General features: G+C 32.4%; 2 protein-coding genes across 2 annotated transcripts in view; one reads left to right on the plus strand and one right to left on the minus strand.

The window, feature by feature from the left end:
• LOC141342412 (dynein axonemal heavy chain 11-like) overlaps window positions 1-1,700 on the minus strand; it is a 98,677-nt gene extending 96,977 nt beyond the window's left edge. The window contains exons 1-3 of the mRNA XM_073846857.1: window positions 1,485-1,700; window positions 1,174-1,317; window positions 797-917 (exon numbers count right to left, since the gene is read on the minus strand). Of these exons, the coding sequence (XP_073702958.1) occupies window positions 797-917; window positions 1,174-1,317; window positions 1,485-1,700 (481 nt within the window). The remainder of the gene's footprint in view (window positions 1-796; window positions 918-1,173; window positions 1,318-1,484) is intronic.
• The window catches only part of LOC141342353 (dynein axonemal heavy chain 11-like), a 260,969-nt gene that overhangs the window by 188,179 nt on the left and 49,465 nt on the right, over window positions 1-23,325 (plus strand). The window lies entirely within an intron of this gene.

A 23,325-nucleotide genomic window follows, 5' to 3' on the forward strand; every position in this document is an offset into this window, starting at 1 on the left:
TTTTGACTTTACATGTGCCTTCATTTCTGCCGTTTGTAATGCAGTACTATTAGATTCACTGACAGACTTTCAATTACTCTTTGTGTTTGTTCCTCCTAAAAAGCTTGATTGCAGATGCAGTTAAATGCACTTGGATTTTTTTAAATACTTTTATTCGAAACTGATGTACACACAGTCAATTATGTTTTCAGAGCAGGACAAAGCATTTGATACATCGAAATAGATCTGTGCATTCGTTTGAATACAGCCTGTTAAAGCTGCCACTGTCTGATCTCATCAGTAATAATCAAACGAAAAAGAAAAAAAACAACAATTTCTGTAAACTTGCCGACACTTAAAGAACACTAATTTTAAATAAGTAATTATTTTAAAAAGCAGCCTGCTTATATAATAAAAAAATTGTTAAAATGTAAAGATTCCCACCCCTTTACAATGAGCCCATTTGTAACATCAACTAAGATTGATGAAAGCTGTAGAATAGAAGTGTTGTTCCGTGTTAGAGTGTGTTAATTTCAACATTTACTGATATATTGTTAAATTTCGAAGTTCATTTTGTTAACATTAATGAACTATGAAATAACTTTAATGATCAATTTATAATTAATATTAATATTTTTATTCATTTACAAAGTATGGTTTAGTAATTTTTTTTTTTTAAATAGTAGAGCACTATTTTAGTTGCCCTTCAATATCCATTTTCAAAAACTATCGGTTAATTAATCGGTATCGGCCAGCGTGGTCCAACCTAGCTATCGGTATCGGTAAAAACCAATATCGGTCGACCTCTAGCCATAATACTGTCCCTTCACCACAGTGACCTTGCTTTGCAAATTCTCTATGTGTTGCCTCACATCCTGTGATATTATATTCGGCCACGTTTGGTGATTCTTCTTGTTTGACAGAAGTGGCAGACAGACCTTGATGCAAAATATTGACAAATTTGAATGGCATTTTACAGCATGACGACTGCATGCATCACAGAAATATGTAACACTTGAATTTATACATCTACTACTATTCACTTCTGTTCAAAAAAGAAAAGAAAGGGGGGGGAAAACAACATAATTTGATGGTGGGCGTTACTGCTAATATTCTGTTTCATTCTGTATTTATTTACTTCTTTGACAGCAAATCAAACAGTTGAGGATATTGGAGTTTACAAGTGTTCATTACCTTCTCCATGGTGTCTGACAGCTGTGGCAGAAAGGAGGGTGACAGCACCCCAAAGAGTAAAGAACTCCTACAGTTTTCTGGCAGGATGGGGGCATTTCCTTTTTTGAGAATGTAAACTTCCTTGTCTATAGAGAGACGGCAAACCTGTAAAAAAAAAAAAAAAAAAAAAAAAAAAAGTGTACACATAAAACAACGGATAATTGTTGCTGTTTAGCCTAATATTAAAGGAACACACCTGTGGTCTATGATTTTGCATGCACTGACTGAACTAAATCTGAAAATGTAAACACAAGGCCTTTTTGTTCACTTACCTCTGTAGAAACGAATAGTGCATTGGACGCTGTCACGCTTAAAAATAACACTCTAATACGCTTTTCGAAAAACGTCGTGAAAACTATTTTATTTTTTTCAACGTTGACAAATTTTTCCCACGCATCAGTTTTGAGTTTGAGCATCCGGCAGAGTATCTCGCCTAAATACTGTACTCTGGGGTCTTCGGAAAACGCTGTTTCTTCAGCTTCAGACATGTTCGTAACAATCCAAAACTAAAAAGTCGTCGCGTATTTTCTGAAGCAGGTGGAACGGAATCAGTGTCACGTGTTTACATATCGAGCTTTCAAGTTACGGTGTGGTGAAGAGATTTCATTCAGAGAAAGTGCAAAAAGGGGCGGTGCAGCGTCCGGTTGCTTTGGTTACCATCCAACACGCTACATGTACCTCTCCACCCTGACCACAAGTCAGGCATTTAAACCTAAATGTTTGTTCCACTTGTCAGCATCAGCATTAAAGCTAATATAGTCAGTTTGATTTAGAAGAAGACCAAACTCGCAGCTAATTCTAGAATTATTCTAAAAAGTTCTTTAAAAATCTGTTACATTATTAAGAATGTACTCAGCCTCCAACCATTCCACATCCGGATAATTTATGGGCTATTCCACCGAATGTGTGCCATTTGCTCCCAATTCTATTAAGGCGAGACACCAGACATGTAATATACTTGAGTAATTTTACTTGATTACTGTACTTAAGTATTATTTTTGGGGATTTGTACTTTACTCAAGTACAATTTAAACTGACTACTTGTACTTTTACTTGAGTACATTTCTGAAGAAAAAACAGTACTTTTACTCCTTACAATTTCATCTTGAAAATTACATTTTTATTTGATCGTATTCACATTAAATATGGTAAATGGAAGAGATAGATCTAATTAGTCACAAATAATTATTTATCAATATTTGCTAAGAACAAAAACTCTAAATGCCCCAAATAAACAATTAAAAGATTAATTATCCTTTCAGACAGTGACGTTGAATAGACAACACAAAAAAGTGGCCTTTCAAAACAATAATTTTGTATGTATTAATTCTCTGACTCTTCTCATTAATTCAACCCATTCTTGTATTCTGTCTAGAATTTCTTTAATGCCTCTGCATCACATCTTGCTCTTTAAAGGTATAGTTCACCCCAAAAAAATTACAATTCTCTCATTATTTACTAAACCTCTGTCATCCCTGATGTTTCTGACTTTCTGGGACAGGCCCACTTCAGAAACCACATAAAGTGAACGCGACAGTCAAGTTTAAAATATTGGTATTTGTATTCTTCTTACATACGCCTATCATTTCACTTAAGAAGTCCCTGATTCATTAACAGGGGTTGCATGAGTTACTGTCATATTCACTTGTGTATAGTTTTTGAAGTGTCATTTTTAGATATCCCATATACTTGTGTTAAATGAGGCGAGATGTTTTTTTTGTTTTGTTTTTTTTTACTGTTAGTTTGTGTTCATCTGATAAATGAAAGTCATATGGGATGGCTTAAGGGTGGACAGGATGGAGTTTCCTTTTAATCCCTCTTTTTCCTTGTTTTTTGTTTTTGGTGTTCCGCTGTGCTGCATTTTACTTGTTGTTGTGGCACTAGATTTACGTGTTTGACCTGTGCATTTTGCATCTTTCTCTCCATTTAACCATACTTCTGTATGTCTGACTGAAAAAAACGTATTTCTACTTTTTTAATACTTGAGTACAATTTAAGGTTGTACTTTTTAACTTTTACTAAAGTATGTTTTCGGACAGATACTTGTATTTTTAATTGAGTCAAAGTTTCACTGAGTATCTGTACTTTTACTTGAGTACTTTTTACACCTCTGCGAGACACTGCGGGTGAATAGGGAAAAAAAACCCTAATAATTATGACCTTACTTACCATTTTAATTGATTACATTGATAATTGCAAACATTTTTGTATTACAACTTTTCTAAAATGTTAGATTTAAATATGCAAATGAGGAATTATTTAATGAAATATGCGCTTATTTACATACATTTCTAGTCCAAACAATGGATGAAGTCAATTTCAAAAACTTGTTTAATTTTTTGACATATTAGAGTCAAAAGTTTATACAGAAGGAATTTTGGGTATCTCATTTCGTCACAACATAATTCCGAATAAACTTAGAACAGACAGGAAACACTATTATTATTATTATTATTATTTTTTTTTTTACAATTTTCTGGGGAATAAAATGTTGTATAAAACCAAGCAAATTATATATGAACAAATCCCTTTGTAAAAACCTTCAGGAGACAGTAATAAAAATGTAAAGTTTGGTGTAAGTGCTACTGAGGTGGAGATTTGTGGCTCAGTTTAGGAAAAAATACTCATTTAGAGAAAACAGCCTTAAAAAATATATGGACTGTTTTTGAAATCTATTGACACAAATAGATAAAGTGCAATGAAAGAAACACTTAACAGTGTTTTTTGGATGTTTTATTTTTACTAGTCTGAAAAAACCCCACTTGTTTTTCTTTTTTAATATACATTAAAATCCAATTTCTCATATGCCGATTTATTATCAGTTATCATTAGCAGTTGTGCTGCTTAGCATTTTTTAAAACTTTTTTTAAGGATTCTAGGATGGATAAAAAGTTAAAAAAAAGAAAAAAAAAAAAAGAACAGTATTTATTGAAAATAGAAATCTTTTCTAACAATATACACTCCCGTTGAAAAGTCTGCGGTCAGTACATTTTTATCCTTTCCTTTTTTGAAAGAAATTAACACTTTTATTCAACAAGGATGTGTTAAATTGATAAAAAAAAAAACTGATAGAAAAGACTTATATTTTTAGAAAAGATTTCTATTTTGAATAAATTATTATCCTGAAAAAAGTACCACAGTTTCCAAAAAAAAAATTGGCAGCAAAAAATGTTGTCAAGATAATTCTAATAATAAATCAGCATATTATTAGAATGATTTTTGAAGGGTCATGTGACACTTAAGACTGGAGTAATGGATGATAAAAAAATTCAACTTTGCATCACAGGAATAAATAATATTTTAAAGTAGAAACCATTATTTGCATTGTAATAGCATTTCGTAATATTACTGTTTTTTTTGTTGTTGTTTTTTTTTGATCAAATAAATGCAGCCTTGATGAGCATAAGAGACTTTTTTTAAAAACATGACAAGTCTTACTGATCCAAAACTTTTTAATATATTTAACAGATTGGCATGAGAGACAAAAGTGCCAAATATAAAGTCACAAAATTAACTGCTAACACTAAGTAAGGTTTGTGAGGGTTTTGCCTAAAATATTATCACACATCAAAAATGATTAGATATCTGTAACATTTCTTAAATAGTGAGAGCTTAATGACATGGCAAAAATGCCAACATCTGCTGTATTTCATATCACTAAAGCAGTGAATACATATCAAGTTCATTACTATTGTGAAAGACAATGAACTAATATGATTTACATCTTTAAAGTTTGTTTTCCTTATTTAATCCAATACATTAAGATAAGGATTGTACTGCACAAACAGTTTAAGAACGCAGTTTTATTGTGAGGTTTTTTTAGAATCTGAATTGCAACATTCCGATAAATTCCAACTGATTTATTCAAGAAATAAACAAAATCATTAGACATAAAAAGGATTAGATGCACATTTACTGTTAAATACTTGAACATAATTACTGTATGTCTCACTCACACGCTTCCGCTGTTGCACAGCTTTAGAGTTCACAAGTTGTGTAACTGTGAGGTGTGTTAACATGAATTCTTCAGAAGGTCTCTGCTGACTTTCACGTGAGTGCACCAATAATGCCCTCTAGGGGCCTGCGCCATTGAAACACACTAATGAGCGCTGGCTGCTGCCGACAAACCAGACGTGTTGTGCCTGATCACACTGCTTGATGAGCACTGTAGGGTCCTTAAACTTCTGCCTCCTTTTGGGAACAGTTTCCAACATAATTGATAGTTTACTAAATCTAAGGTACGTATTTAAGCGTGAAGAGTCAATATAGAAAGTCAATATCCGGCACTTATCGCAGCTAGTTTCAAAATTATTGCATAAACACAAGCCTTGTTTTCTTTTCTTATATATTATTAAATAAATGAATATAAACTAATAAATCAATAATAGTTGTACAGTGCTAACAAATAATTTTAAAACAAGGCTATACTAAATTATATATACGTATATTACGCCCTCAGTATTTTTTGCTAACTCACTGCCATAGCTAGGCCTATATAACGTAATATTTCGTATGCAGTGAACTATTGAGCAATTGCCAATGATTTGAGACACAGTCAAGAGTTTGTAGCAAGTGGTCTGAAACTTAATTCGTGCCGAAGCACGTCACATACTTCCAATCGAAGTCACTCGCTCGTGGCGTTAACACTCTTGCTGGAAACCATGGGAATGTCGTTTGAACTGAACAGAATGCGATATCCGGCCACATGCGGCCTTCCTATGAGTGCCCCTGCGGTGTTATGCAAGCTTCATAAAGGAACAAATTTGTTATCCTCCACCCGAGGGCATCTGTTGATGGATACGTCCTCCCAGGGGTCGAGAGGAAGTAACCATTCAACAACCGCCGCTTATCTTGCTTTACTTGTTTTAAGTGTTCCTCACTTAAGATATGACAGACTGAAGCGCTCCACTTGGAAGGTAATAAACGCCTTTTTTCATTTCTTTGGACGGCGAGTTCCAACGTATTCCTTCCTTTACTGAGGAAACCGTTTAGAATAATATACTGTAGGCTACGATCATTTCAGGAATGAGACTGGAAAGTAATTCCTAGTATTTCAGAATGTCAGTAAACAATATATATATATATATATATATATATATATATATATATATATATATATATATATATATATATATACTGCTCAAAAAATAAAGGGAACACTTAACCGACACAATGTACACAATTTTTTTAGCAGTATATACAATGCAGAAGTATGCTGTTAAAATTGCACATGCTAGAATAAACCTTAATGTCTTTATTAACTCCACAGGACAAATATTTGTATTTCTACGTATGTGTAAAGACAAGGATTTTGAGCATTCCCACAGGGAAAACATTGGCCGCATGTGTGTCCTGAGAAGCTTTATCCTTTTTAATAAACCCTCTAAAAGACTGGTGCTACCCTATTGACCTTAAAGAAGATTAAAACAGGATACCGTTCCTCATAAACCAAGTGTATTATTACACATGTAATGTGAAGTAGTATTTAACCTTTCAACTTATTCTGACATCTAACAGGATTGTTTTTAACCAAATGATGAAATGTTACTTATATATATATGAATTTTATGAATATTAATTTAATTTGTACTATATATTATTATTATTATTATTCCTACTACACACTAAGCATAGATACATATAGAGTGCGTGCATTTATCAAATTAAAATTAAGGGAAAAATATATACAGTCAAACCAAGATTTAATTTGACACTAGATATGTTTGATCTTTTTTTTTACTAATGGGTGCCGGACACTATAGATAATTTATATAAGTGAGGATAGCAAAATAAAGTAAGCAGTGAGATATTATACCAAAAAGCAAGTAAAACTTTGGGACCAAAAATTAATCAGACACTTTGACCTGACCATGTTTTGCTTAAGTTAAATTTAATGTGACCTTTTTACAGCACATACTGAACAAAACTGAGCACTGCGTGGTAATTGGTCAACAAAGTATTGATAGTTGTGTAAATATTGTTATACTAACAGTAATTATACTAAGGTTAATTATAATCTATTGCATACCTTTCTATCAAAGTTATCAGACATTATCAAGGTGAATTTGTTTTGACAGTTTCTGAGCGCTTGTTATATTTTATTACCATTTTCTAAACTATAGCGAATAAACTGTAATAATGTGAGATATATATATATATATATATATATATATATATATATATATACACTTTTCCCTATTCATACTTGTGTTCCCTATCAAAAAATGATGATCCTACAAATAATTGCTTGTAAATTTCTCATGATCTGTTTGATGAAATTATGCATCTCAGTTTCTGTGTGATCAAATTATTATTATTTATTTATTTTGTTAAATTCAAGATATGGCGAAATGAGACATTTTTAAGCTATTATTAGCAGGATAGCTATTTCTGAACACCACAAATGTCACATTTATTTATTTATTTATTCCTAACTTGTCTTTTTTTTTTATGTATGCAGATGCCCTATAGACCCTACTGGCAGCGTCCCCCTTTGGGATGACGGAGTGTGGGGTGCAGGGTCTATGGCGTTGAACCGTTTTGTCTCAGATTTCTCAGGGGCCTGTGTGGCATTAGTCTATACGTGGCCTTTTGATTCCTTAATCCCAGCACAGGCGGCCCAACGCTGGCAGCCGATGAGATATTCCCCTCACAGCGCGTGATTTATGACCTTGCAGCCCGGCACTTAGTACAGAGAGATCACAGGTGCTTCTGAGGCCAGTATAAAAGTTTTAATATGCACACCCTGTGATCCCGACACACATTCTGCACTCTGGCTTTACTGCCCAAAGAGGATGGGTCAATAAATGTTTAAAAAATGCATCCAAGACCGCAAAGTAGACTCTGCTATCTAACCGACGTTAAAGTCTCAAATTATTTTCCTGTTTTATAAAGAGTGTTTCTAAAGGAAAGCCTACTCTAAATTGCTTATGTGTTTGCTGAATGAAAAACATGTACTTAGATAACCCTTCTGGCTTGGACATGTTTTTCAGATGCGTGAATCATTGTTATGATAAGCTGTTTCATTTTTACTCTTAAATTCTTTAGTACAATAACAGGTTTCCAATCTCAATCATCAAATGCTCAACAAGTTTTTTTTTGTTGTTTTTTTTTGACAAACCAAGCCTTAGTCTTCCACATTTATGAGTTCATCTCAATGGTAATTTAATGCTGTTGACTGTTTGCTTTCCTCTTCAGTATGCACTTCCCGCAATGGTGTCCACTTTACAAGGGAACTAAAGACTCAAGTGCACATCTTTTGTGAGCGCAAAGCCAGACTTTGCCAGCAGCATCTTAAAGTTCTGCCTGTGGATTGTGGAGTGAAGATGTCATTGTGTTTTATAGCCGTAGCCACGTAGTTGTGTAAGATTTGCCAGCAGGCTTGTGAATGAAACACTTTGGCGTCTATGACTACATTCTAAAGAAGTTTTGTCCCTACATGAAAATACATAAATCTTATCTTAACATAAACTAATCTGTAGATCTCCTCCCCAACCTAAAAAAGCAGCACTTTATGTTTGTATTGCCACAGGCAGACAATAAGTAGAATGTTTTCTCATAGATGCATAAATTTTTATCTATATCTGAATATAGAGTTAATTATTTGAATTCGTACATATGTGTTATATACATATAATAGACATGTATTAAAAGTAAGATGAACACCTTAATCACAAAGACACATGTATTACTTCTTAACAAAAAAATCTACAGAATAATAAAACTAATAGACCTATTCTAATAGACCTATTCATTTGACCAATTACCCAACAGCCACAATTTTTTATGTATAAATTACAGTACATGGTGAATCTATGAAGCCAATATAGACCAGTTTGGTGTTTGCAAACAGTGATTAGGTTTTTTTGTGGGTGGAGCCTATCTGGTGGCATAAAATGACATTTCAGTAGCAGTCTATGGAAGCTATTGAATAAAAGAATAAAAAAGGTAAATTTGAGTTTGTATTTTAAAATTCTAACTTTATTCTCACAATTCCGATAAGAAAAATCAACTTGTCATTCTCACTTTTAAAGACAATTTTCCCCCTCGGCTCAGAATCTCAATGTTTATATCAGTTATAAAGTTATAAAGTCTGAACTAGGATATATAAATTTGCATTTGTGAGAAAAGATTGCTACCTATTATCATTACATGATTCACATTTTTGGCTACCCTTTCCTGTTATATAATATTACCACCCTAGTAAAGAAAAATATTTCATAACCAGTGAAAACCAAAAAAATAAGCGCAAATAAGTTGTTTGGCTTGCGTTTAGTCATTGAAGATCAAATGTAGTTATTATTTTTTTGAGAACAGAGAAAGGCCATTTCATTAATAGGCTCCAACTTCATGGCCACGTTAAAGCTTTAGGAGTGCATTATTTCTCTAATAGTCTAATAAAAATATTATATGTGAACCTGGACCACAAAACCAGTCAAAAGGCTCTTTTTTAATTGAGAGTTATACATCATCTGAAAGCTGAATAAATAAGTTTCCATTGATGTATGGTTTCATACATCATAGGACAATATTTGGCCGAAATACAACTATTGGACAATCAGGAATCTGAGGGTGCAAAAAAAAAAAAAATCTAAATATTGAGAACAACGTGAATATTACAAAATATAACATTAAAAAGTGTATAAATCACTTTATTTTTTAACAGACTCCTAAAAACATGCCATGAGTTTGAGGAAGAGGAAAGCAATGTAAGAGGAAGCAATGCCTCCATCGCGATATGATTGGATATGACTGTTGTTTTGTTTGTCCTTGTTAGGTACATGCGAGAAATTCCGCCTCTTTTTGTGTGTGATCTGCATTAGCATTCAGTATGACTGAACAATATAATGGCGTTAATGGGAAGAATACATTTAAAAAGTAAGTAAACAACTCACACATTTAGACATAACCACTTTCTTATGTCAAAACTTAAAATGGGATGAAAACATGATCTGTGGGAGTTTTTAGTAAGTAATCAGCTTGGTGAAATTTAAGCCCTTAACTGTCACCATCCCCTCTGTTTACTTTACCATTTTACGAATAAATTCTAATCTAATTATGACAAACTATATATCGTTGGAAAGTTCATGTGTAGAGACCCAGGCGATACTTAAGTTTCATGGTGTGTCAAGCCTTCTTAGTGTTGTAAAAATATCGATTTTGATGCGCTCAAAGTAATGCCCCTAGTACTCCCATTCACCGGCCATTGACCACAAAGCGAAATCACGGTCAATCTCAAAAACGGCTCGTTTGTTGTAATTATGCTTTTAGATATAAGTTTGTCTCGTTTACAGTATAGCCCAGGTTGCATTTTGGCAATAGTTATCCTTTAATAATGTCAAATATCAAATAGGATTGTTTTTTTTTTCCTGATAGTTTAAAGATAGCTATAGTGATAGATATACAGTAGATGATATAGATATAGATCTGCCACCTGCTGTTTTTGCATAGTTTCGAGTTTTACGTTTCACACAAGTGAAAGCCTCCCAAATCAATGTTTTCACCACACTGTCATGATGTGATCCAAACAGTGTGATTTGCATTCACAGCTCCTCGCTCTGATTTAGTAACAGTGATATCAGAGTTTGTCTTCCCCTTTCCCTCCCCTCAATCCTCCCTCTTTTTCCCTCTATTTCTGTCTGTATACCAGGGGGTGTGCAATAAATGGCAACACCAATTCACCTGGACTTCACTAGCTTGTAATGGGCGCATTACTGCTCCAGCCCCCCATCCTGTGCCTATCATAAGGGACAGAGGTCAGCTCTCTACTCTGTGCACTTGATTGAAGGCATTTATGCCAATTATGGGAAGCAGCCTTTCTAGGCTAATGACCTCAGCAACCTTGGACTTTTTTTTCCTAGTTGGCCTTGGTGACCAAACTGCCTAAGGTCACCGTCTCTTTACGGGTCTTCTCTCCCTTTTGGAGCCACTGAATTGAGACGCATTTGCATTTTTCTGTATTCCAATGCAATACACACAGCTGGTCTTTGTTATGCATATTCATCGTGGATATGTATGTAATTGTGCTGCCTTATATTGTTTGTAACAATTACAATCTCCCATTTGGATGAGGCTGAGCATCTGAATACTCAAAAATGTGCATTTCGACATATTTGTAACGGTTAAGCTAACCTAAAGAAACAAGACAATTGTTTTTTCAAACGCATTGCCATATACAGCTGACACGAAAATAAAACCACAAGACACTGTGAGCATGAGTCAAATCAATAACCTGCATTTCATTCAATTTCCTCTATGAAATTAAATTGAGTTTTGAACTTTTCCCATTAAATATAATTGCAGTTCATCTAGTTTCATAAAAACTGATCATGAAAAGAGGCCTGTGGTTAAGATTTGGGTTGAAGTAAATGATGGGGCAGGAGTTTGCTTATAGGGCCCCATCATTACCGCGATTACCCTCTGTTTGCAGGACAGAAGCCGCAGACTATTACTGAAGCACTATAGTACTGATATTTCATTGGGTCAGTTTGGGTAAGGAAAAGGTTTTTTTTCATTAATTTGTTATATTTGGATAAAAAGTATCTAAATATATTTATCAATTATTTATTATATTGTTATTATAATATATATATATATATATGTGTGTGTGTGTGTGTGTGTGTGTGTGTAAACAGCACCATAGTACTGATATTTTATTGTAGTTATACATAATAATATAATATATAATGTAATAATATAAAAATATCTTTATAAACAAAGCACCACAGTGGGTGAGGAAAACAACACTTTTTGTGGTTATATTATGATTATATGTTATATTGTTTGTTATAATTAAATATAAAATATTGAATTATGCATTAAACAAACTAATATTTGTTTAAAAATAAAATAGACTAAATTATAAGTTTAATATAATATACCAAAGCATTTTACTATAGTATATATGTTAATATAATAATAATAATATAAAAATATAATAAAAAATGAGCTAAACATTTTCTTAACAAGGGGGTCGGGGCCCACTGGGGGGCCTCAGCAAACTTCCAAGGGGCCACAGGGTGACTTCAAATTATTTATATTAAAAATAAAAAAACTTATTAAAATGTAAAAAAGGAGAAACATAAAAACAAATTTTTTTTTTTTCTCTTAGTAACTGCTGTTTTTACTGAATAACATACAGAGTCAGAATCTTAAATCTGCTGGAATCACAAAATTAACTGTGGTTTCAAAAAAAATTGATATATCGATATATCTCCCAATTTCTGTTATTTAAAAAAGTTGCAAACAGCGTTGTCATATTTACAGAGAAATATTTAAGGAAACATTGTAGCCAGTATTTTTCTCAACTGAAAAATTAAATGATTCTTCCTTTACAACCCCTAAAGGCTTAAAAAGGGGAAACATATAAATAAATAATATATTTATTTTTTCCTCTCAGTAACTACTGTTTTTTTTTCTGAACAACATACAGAGTCAGAATCTTGAATCTGCTGGAATCACAAAATTAATTGTGGTTTTTCAATTGAAAAAGGTCTTCCTTTGTACCCCTGATGTTACTCTTAAATTTGCACTTAGGGAATGTATTTTGGGCCTGAAACACTGAAATCTCTAAAAACCATGATGCTGGGATTTTTGTTCCCATAGGAACCAACCCAAACTGTTTAATCCCCCTGTTCCCTGTGTACTTGTCCCCTGCTCCCCTTTAAATGCTCTCTCGCAGACCTGGCAGCCTAATCGAGCAGCACCTATTGCTCCCGCTGTGAGATTATTAAGTAAATTATTTTAAGATCAAACGACCAGCAGTAACAATGAAGCCCAGTGCAAGAACTTCTAAAGTCTTCCATCCCCCCCATCCACTATATCCCCACCTCCCCTTTCCTCTCAAATTAAAGCTCTGTGGGGATCTCTCCACACCTCTCAGGTGAATTCCCCCAGTGCTCTACATCCTCCCATTAGTAGCCTTTTAGCTGCAGGCTAAGGTAGGGCTCGCTAATTGGCCTGGGGAACAAAACTAACCCACTGACAGGCACAAACTCGCGGGGAGCTAAAATGGGCAAATTGCCCTAGTCCCGGGCAGCTGCTGTGTGACCAGTGTGGCCAGAGGCTGACTGGACCTTCCCAGATTTCGAACTGTATCAGGTGGCAGTTTAACATGGCTGGGATGGAGTTTGAGATGTTTAGTGAATGACAGAGATAAGAGTTTTAAAGTGAGCTCTTTGATACTTTATAGATATTTTTAGTTATAGGTGTCATTTGATGTAAACATTATGTCACAAGCTCTACTTCAGACTGTTCTATGGAAGCCTGTTTTTACCACTGAATAAAAAAGATTTTTTTTATATAAAACAAACTCACAATTGTGAGAAATTGGACTTTATAGCTTGCATTTGCAAGTTTATATATCACAATTCTGAGAAAAAAGTCAGAATTGTGAGTTTATATCTCACAATTCTGACTTAACTCGCAATTGCGGGTTATAAAGTCAGCATCATAAACTCACAAATGCAAGCGATAAATTCCAATTTTGAGGGTAAAAAGACTGAAATGTTCTCATAATTGTGAGTTTACATACAATATAAACTCTTAATTCAGACTTTTTTCTCAGAATTATGAGATATAAACTCGCAAATGCAAGCTATAAAGTCCAGGGTAAAAAGACTGATATGTTCTCATAATTGTGAGTTTATATACAATATAAACTCTTAATTCAGACTTTTTTCTCAGAATTGTGAGGTATAAACTAGGAAATGCAAGCTATAAGGTCCAATTTTGAAGGAAAAAAGACTGATATGTTCTCAGAATTGCCAGTTTATATCTCCCAATTCTGACTTTTTTCACAATTACGTGTTATAAAGTCAGCATCATAAACTCGCAAATGCAAGCTATAAAGTCCAATTTTGAGGGTAAAAAGATTGAAATGTTCTCAGAATTGCCAGTTTATATCTCCCAATTCTAAAAAAAAAAAGACTGAAATGTTCTCATAATTGTGAGTTTATATACAATATAAACTCTTAATTCAGACTTTTTTCTCAGAATTGTGAGATATAAACTCGCAAATGCAAGCTATAAAGTCCAATTTTGAGGGTAAAAAGACTGAAATGTTCTCATAATTGTGAGTTTATATCTCACAATTCTGACTTTTTTCACAATTCTGTGTTATAAAGTCAGAATTGCGAGATACAAACTCTTAAATCAGATTTTTTTCTCAGAATTGTGAGGTATAAACTAGGAAATGCAAGCTATAAAGTCCAATTTTGAAGGAAAAAAGACTGATATGTTCTCAGAATTGCCAGTTTATATCTCCCAATTCTGACTTTTTTCACAATTATGTGTTATAAAGTCAGCATCATAAACGCGCAAATGCAAGCTATAAAGTCCAATTTTGAGGGTAAAAAGACTGAAATGTTCTCAGAATTGCCAGTTTATATCTCACAATTCTGACTTTTTTCACAATTGCGTGTTATAAAGTCAGAATTGCGAGATACAAACTCTTAAATCAGATTTTTTCTCAGAATTGTGAGGTATAAACTAGGAAATGCAAGCTATAAAGTCCAATTTTGAAGGAAAAAAGACTGATATGTTCTCAGAATTGCCAGTTTATATCTCACAATTCTGACTTTTTTCACAATTATGTGTTATAAAGTCAGCATCATAAACTCGCAAATGCAAACTATAAAGTCCAATTCTGAGGGTGAAAAGACTGAAATGTTCTCAGAATTGCCAGTTTATATCTCACAATTCTGACTTTTTTCACAATTGCGTGTTATAAAGTCAGAATTGCGAGATACAAACTCTTAAATCAGATTTTTTTTCTCAGAATTGTGAGGTATAAACTAGGAAATGCAAGCTATAAAGTCCAGTTTTGAAGGAAAAAAGACTGATATGTTCTCAGAATTGCCAGTTTATATCTCACAATTCTGACTTTTTTCACAATTATGTGTTATAAAGTCAGCATCATAAACTCACAAATGCAAGCGATAAAGTCCAATTTTGAGGGTAAAAAGACTGAAATGTTCTCATAATTGTGAGTTTATATACAATATAAACTCTTAATTCAGACTTTTTTCTCAGAATTGTGAAATATAAACTCGCAAATGCAAGCTATAAAGTCCAATTTTGAGGGAAAAAAGACTGATATGTTCTCAGAATTGCCAGTTTATATCTCCCAATTCTAAAAAAAAGACTGAAATGTTCTCATAATTGTGAGTTTATATCTCACAATTCTGACTTTTTTAACAATTCTGTGTTATAAAGTCAGAATTGCGAGATACAAACTCTTAAATCAGATTTTTTTTCTCAGAATTGTGAGGTATAAACTCGCAAATGCAAGCTATAAAGTCCAATTTTGAAGGAAAAAAGACTGATATGTTCTCAGAATTGCCAGTTTATATCTCCCAATTCTGACTTTTTTCACAATTGCGTGTTATAAAGTCAGCATCATAAACTCGCAAATGCAAGCTATAAAGTCCAATTTTGAGGGTAAAAAGACTGAAATGTTCTCAGAATTGCCAGTTTATATCTCCCAATTCTAAAAAAAAAGACTGAAATGTTCTCATAATTGTGAGTTTATATCTCACAATTCTGACTTTTTTAACAATTCTGTTATAAAGTCAGAATTGCGAGATACAAACTCTTAAATCAGATTTTTTCTCAGAATTGTGAGGTATAAACTAGGAAATGCAAGCTATAAAGTCCAATTTTGAAGGAAAAAAGACTGAAATGTTCTCAGAATTGCCAGTTTATATCTCACAATTCTGACTTTTTTCACAAATATGTGTTATAAAGTCAGCATCATAAACTCGCAAATGCAAGCTATAAAGTCCAATTTTGAGGGTAAAAAGACTGAAATGTTCTCATAATTGTGAGTTTATATCACACAATTCTGACTTTTTTCACAATTGCGTGTTATAAAGTCAGAATTGCGAGATATAAACTCTTAATTCAGACTTTATTCTCAGAATGGTGAGATATAAACTCGCAAATGCAAGCTATAAAGTCCAATTTTGAGGGTAAAAAGACTGATATGTTCTCAGAATTGCCAGTTTATATCTCCCAATTTTGAAAAAAAGCGACTGATATGTTTTCAGAATTGCTAGTTTATATCTCACAATTCTGACTTTTTATAGAATTGCGTGTTATAAAGTCAGAATTGAAAGATATAAACTCTTAATTCTGACTTTTTTTCTCAGAAATGTGACTTTATAACACAATTGCATGTTATAAAGTCAGAATTGCGAGATATAAACTCTTAATTCAGACTTTATTCTCAGAATGGTGAGATATAAACTCGCAAATGCAAGCTATAAAGTCCAATTTTGAAGGAAAAAAGACTGATATGTTCTCAGAATTGCCAGTTTATATCTCCCAATTCTGACTTTTTTCACAATTGCGTGTTATAAAGTCAGAATTGTGAGATAAACTCGCAAATGCAAGCTATAAAGTCAAATTTTGAGGGAAAAAAGACTGATATGTTCTCAGAATTGGCAGTTTATATCTCACAATTCTGACTCGCAATTGCGTGTTATAAAATCAGAATTGCGAGATATAAACTCTTAATTCTGACTTTTTTTCTCAGAGCTGTGACATACTCGCAAATGCAAGGTATAAAGTCAAATTTTGAGGGAAAAAAGCTATAAAGTCCAATTTTGAAAAAAAGCGACTGATATGTTCTCAGAATTGCCAGTTTATATCTCCCAATTCTGACTTTTTTCACAATTGCATGTTATAAAGTCAGAATTATGAGTTTATATCAGGCAATTTTGACTTCATTTCTCAGAATTCCAAGTGTATATCTCAATTCTGAGAAAAAAAGTCAGAATTACGAGTTGTAAACTAACAATTGTGAGAAAAAAGTAAAAATTGTGAAAGTTTGCATGTCAAAAGTCAAGTTTACTTTTTACAGTTTGTATTCAGTGGCAAAAACGGGCTTCCATACTATTCATACATACTTTCAAGAATAATATTGCTGATATCACATGAAACACTTAAAAGATCAATAGGGAAAAGCATTCAGTGCTGACAACAAAAGTTTGTCCTTCCATTGTGATGCAATGCTAATGCTAATTAGCCAAACTGCCAAAGAATCACACAATGGCTTTTGAACCTGCTACTGCCGGTCGCAAAATCTGGTATCATTCTTGGCCCATATCCTTATTCCTAAAGAGTCTAAAATGTATATTTTGATCATTCTATGACTCTATAACATATTTGCAGTAAATCTAAATTATTTATTTAGATGAAAATTCACTAAATAAAAAATTGTTTTTTAAATTGTTAAAAAGACATTTTAGAAGTATTTTTCTGTAAAAATAAATAAACAAAAATGAAAATTATATTATTTTATTTAGGATGACAACTTGAACACGTACATTTTACACTAAATAAAAAAAAAGTCAAAGACAGTGATAAAGAATTGATCTAAGCATTTATTGTGCTACATAGAAAAGATTATGTAATGTGACACACAAATATGTTAGTATAAAGGGATTCCCTTGTTCATTTAAATAAACTGAATGAATCTTGATGTTTAAAGCACCATCCAAAGCTAAATGATTTGACTGCACTACTATATATAGCAATAGATATGCTTTGCCAAAACCGTTCTCTAACTGTCTTGCCAATAAACATTATTAAAGTAAACCGAACTGAGAATTATTGAAAACATATTTGATTAAAGTAGGCCTCCATTGTGGCATACTTGAAAAGCTACAGTGTTTTGAAAGTAGCTGGTGAAAAATCAAATCAAATTAGACGCATCGCTTGTTATTTACTCTTTAACACTGTAGTCTTGAATGCCTTGGAATAGCTACGTTTTCTATTGTCTAAAACAACACTCAATGTGTGTGAGAGAAAGAGAGAGAGAAAGAGCGAAAATGTGTGCCATTAGGTAAGTTCTCAAGCCATTATACAGTGATTACCCAAAGAGCTTATGAAAGGTTGCTTTGATAGTGTGTTTTTAAATGGGTCAAAGAAAGCTTCTCGCGGCTCAGGGTAATTGGAACTTGAATCAATTGTTTGTAATGTATGTCAGCATCGCACTTCAAAGTCATTAATTTAACTCCACTGAATGAGATCTGTGGATTGTGAAGGTGTTTCTAGAGCAATGGGAAATTATTAGCGTACTACCTGAGAAAATTCCTGTGATACCTTGACAAAACACAAAGTAAAACAAAGCAAAATGGTTCATTTAAGCATTTCATTAACACCAAAAGCTGGAGGAGCTACAGCCAGTGTCTTTCGTCAGATTTTGGGAGGCGATGTCATCCATCACATGCTCTAATTCCCGATGGCCTCCCATTGAGAGTTTGAAATGTGCATGTAATTTAATTTGAAGCCCCCCGGTCACTCGCGGCATCCTCCCTGCATGTTTGTCAATGTGCTGTAATCTCATGCTCAGTGGGACCTTAAGTGCTGATGAAATCAGATTGTCGAGTGTCACGTCATTAAGCAACACTGCAAATCAAATGCCGAGTGAAGTGTTCAACACGTTTTATCACTTTGTGTTTCAGCACCTTGTTACAGAGATATTTGCCTATGGCTGGTATTTAAAAATGTGCAATCTTAAATGAAAGGTTAACCCAAAAATGAAAATAAAAATTCATTGTTTAGTCATGCTCTAAACTTACATGGTGTTAACTTTTTTTAAGATTTTTTTTTAGCTTTTGTCATGTAAGACGGCATTGTAGTTCCACGTTAAAAAATAAAAAAAACATTTAAATATTTAGAGAAAAAAGTTGAAATTACGAGAATAAAGACAAAATACTACGAGAATAATGTCGAAATATTTAAAGAATAAAGTTAAAATTCCGAGAATAAACTTGAAATACTATGAAAATAAGGTCGAAATATTTAGAGAATAAAGTCAAAATATTTCTTATTTTCATAGTATTTCAACTTTGTTTTTGTGAAGAATAAAGTCAAAATTATGAGAATCGAGTCTATAATTACAAGAATAAAGTCAAAATACTATGAGAATAAGGCTGAAATATTTCCAGAATAAAGTCAAAATATTTTGAGAATAAAGTCAAAATTATGAGAATAAAGTTGAAATATTTGGAGAATAAAATCAAAATTACAAGAATAAAGTTGAAATACTACGAAAATAAGGTCTAAATATTTCAAGAATAAAGTCGAAATATTTTGAGAATAGTCAAAATTACGAGAATAAATTCAAATGTTTTGAGAATAAAGTCAAAATTATGAGAATAAAGTCTAAATATTTTGAGAATAAAAAGTTAAAATAACGAGAATAAACTCGGAATACTTTGAGAATAAAGTCGAAATATTACGAGAATGAAGTCTAAATATTTTGAGAATAAAGCCATAATTACGGGAATAAAGTCAAAATGTTTAGTGAATAAAGTCAAAATTATGAGAATAAAGTCAAATACTATGAGAATAAGGTCAAAATATTTTAAGAATAAAGTCAAAATATTTTGAGAATAAAGTCAAAATATTTTAAGAATAAAGTCAAAATTATGAGAATAAAGTCGAAATATTACGAGAGTAAAGTCAAAATTATGAGAATGAAGTCGAAATATTATGAGAATAAAGCCAAAATTACAAGAATAAAGTAAAAATGTTTTGAGAATAAAGTCGAAATATTTCGAGAATAAAGTCAAAATTACAAGAATAAAGTAAAAAAAAATGTTTTGAGAATAGTCAAAATTTTCTGAGAATAAAGTTGAAATATTTCGAGAATAAAGTCGAAATACTACAAGAATAAAACAACTTTATTCTAAAAAAAGTACTTTATTCTTTAAACATTTAGACTTTATTCTCGTAATTTTGACTTTATTCTCGAAATATTTCAACTTTATTCTCGTAATATTTACATTTTATTCTCGTAATTTAGACTTTATTCTCAAATTATTTTGACTTTATTCTTGTAATATTTCGACTTTATTCTCGTAATTTAGACTTTATTCTCTAAATATTATGACTTTACTCTCGTAAATTTTTTTTTACATGGCACTAAAATGCTCTGAGATAAGTATGTATAGAGCTTTTTAGAATATAACTTTTTAGTGTATTTTTGGGGGGTTTTCACTGGTTACAGCAGTTATTAAAAAATTGTTACGCCACTGAACTGGCTGAAAATGGTCAATTACTGACATGTTTTGGGCTGTACTAACAGGTCAGACCGGGAAAAAAGATTTGGAGTACTATAGACCCGCCCCAAAAATTATAGCAGATCTAGGAAAAAAGAGTAAAAAACTATCTGAGAAATAAAAGGCGTTTGTGGTTGGCCAAACTGAAAGAATCTTAACACCATTCATGTTTGTTCTTATCATTTCCAGTCAGGTAGGTGAAATATTAGGCTAATATCTTAATAAATACTACTCGTACGTATCTTTACCACCTATTAACTTTAGTTTGTCCAACTATTGCACCCTTTCCTGCTTACTAGGTCCTTCCCTATATGTACCTATTCTCTATATACCAAGATTTTTAACCTAATATGAGTTTTAACACCCTAAACATCAATTTTTCTAAACAGAGTAATGGGGTTAGTAACAAGCTTCAGTCTCATTCACATTTCGACATCCGCTTTCCAACACTGCCTTGTGTTCCCGTGTCCTGTGGGTCCCTAAAGCCATACAGGATCACACTGATGCCACCACACCATGGTGGCTTTTCATACATGATTAGTTCTGCCATCAGCAGCAGGTCTGAGACAGGAGCACCAGCTTTCCTAAGCAGATTTTGTCCTGTAGCTGACCCCATCATTAGGCCCTAATAATCCAGTCCTTCACTGAGTCCGCCAAAACCACGGCCCGGGAAATGCAGCTCTCAGCCGTGTCTGGTCTTGACGACAGCAGGGCTGCGGGAGGTCGTGATAAATAGCGACGGGAGTCATATTCGGGACACAATGACAAGTTGTCCTCTATCATTAGTGCCGTGTGGGTGCCGGTAGTTGCGGAGCGGGGTAGCGGGGCACGCAGATGGTACTGCCAGCACCTCTCGCTGTAGGAATGGCAGTGAAGGGACTCTGTTGCTGTGTTTGCTCAATGTTGTATCTCATCAGCACTGACCACCTGATCACATGTGTTAGATGTGATGTACTATGGGCCATTATGGTCAAGCATCTATAATCCAAAATCTACTTCAAGTAATAAAAAACCCTGCAATGCATACACTCATGACTTGAATACTTAATTATATTTAATATAATATTAATTTATGTTATTTTATCTTATTTGGTTAAGTCCAGGGTGATACAATTAGGCATTGACCAATTATCACCCTGGCCAATTATTGGCAGCGATATTAAGCATTTGTATGATTATCGGTACCGGACATTTTCAAAACCGATTTGCCGATAAAATAAGTTAAAATTTAATTTTTACATTTTTTTTTTTTTTACATTTAAAATTAACATTTTTTTTTATGAAATTCTTTTTTTTTTTTTGTCAGAGCCCTTGTTATTTTTAATTTTGACATTAATTTTCATTTTTATGCCAGACATATACAGTATATCGGTTCAAAATATTGGTTATCGGTCTACTCGATCTGTAAGAATCATGAGAAAAGAAAACCATAATCTTTTATTATTACTGTTATTATTATTATTATTATTACCTCATTGAAAAATAATCTTTGACAAATGTAGTGTTTTTTAAATATTTTTTGAATAGTTCAAATCAGATTAGTTTAAATCAGAGAAAACTTTTAAAACGTAACAACAAAAATAATGATTAACGTATTCAAGGAGTAGAGAAAATATAATATACTTTTTACTTTTGTTTTTTATTATTAATGTTTCATTGAATATTAAATATTTGTTAATTCTGAATATTGTTTGAATATTTATTCAAATCAGAGTCATGTGGTGTAACTAACAAGCAGAATTTTTTTTTTATGTTTAATTGACTAATATTTTTTGAAAAATGTTGTCAATATTGAATATTGTTTGAATAATAATTCAAATCAGAGTCAGGTGGCATGACCAACAAGCAGAAAAAAATTAATCAGGAAATGATGTCAAGTTATGATGTTCATATTTGATTTGATTTGGGGGTTAAGTCCGAAATGCCAGTGTGATACAATTAGGGATCGACCAACTATCTCCCTGGCCAATTATGGGCAGCGATATTAAACATTTTTATGGTTATCGGTATCGAACATTTTCAAAACCGATTTGCTGTTAAAATAAGTTAAAAACATTTATTTATTTATTTTTTGTCAGAGCCCTTGTTATTTTTAATTTTGACATACATTTTCATTTTTATGCCAGACATATACAGTATATATGTTCAAAATATTGGTTATCGGTCTACTTGATCTGTAATAATCGTTTCAGCATTACCCCTGAAAAACACATATCGGTCGACCACTAGATACAATTGTGCTGATATCATAATGAAGAAAAGAAAACCTTATTAAGTAGTTTGGCATAATCTTTTATTATTACTGTTTCATTTGAAATTTTTTGTTAATTTTTAAACCAACAAGTAAAAAAAAAGGTTATGATGTTCAGGTTAAAATAAAAGTCATGTGGTATCATTGCCTTAAAAAGTGCAATACTATTTATGAATTAATAATTAACAGTATTTATTTAAAAAAAAAATCCAGAGAAAATATAATATTACTTTTTACTTGATGGTTACACCACATGACTTTTTTAGTCAATAAATTGAAACTTTTCAAAATTACGTAGTTTGGCATCTTTTATTATTACTGTTTCATTGAATAATAAATCATATTTGAAAAAATTGTTTATTTTGAATATTTTTTGAATATCTGTTTCAATCAGAGACATGTGGTGCAACCAACAAGTAGAAAAAAATGTAATGTTTCATTGACTAATAATTTTCATTGACTAAAAATGTGTGAAAAATTTTAATATTGAATATTTTAGAATATAAATCGAATATAAATTCAAATCAGAGTCATGTGGCGCAACCAACAAGCAGAAAAAAATGAATCAAAAAATGATGTCAAGTTATGATGTTCAGATTAAAATAAAAGTCGTGTGGTATCATTGCCTTAAAAAGTGCAATAATATTTATGAAATAATAATTAACAGTATTTATAAAAAAAAAAAACAGAGAAAATATAATATTACTTTTTACTTGATGGTTACACCACATGACTTTTTAGTCAATAAATTGAAACTTTTCAAAATTACGTAGTTTGGCATCTTTTATTATT

Source organism: Garra rufa, chromosome 9 (genome assembly GCF_049309525.1).
Source record: "Garra rufa chromosome 9, GarRuf1.0, whole genome shotgun sequence".
Lineage (NCBI taxonomy): Eukaryota > Metazoa > Chordata > Actinopteri > Cypriniformes > Cyprinidae > Garra > Garra rufa.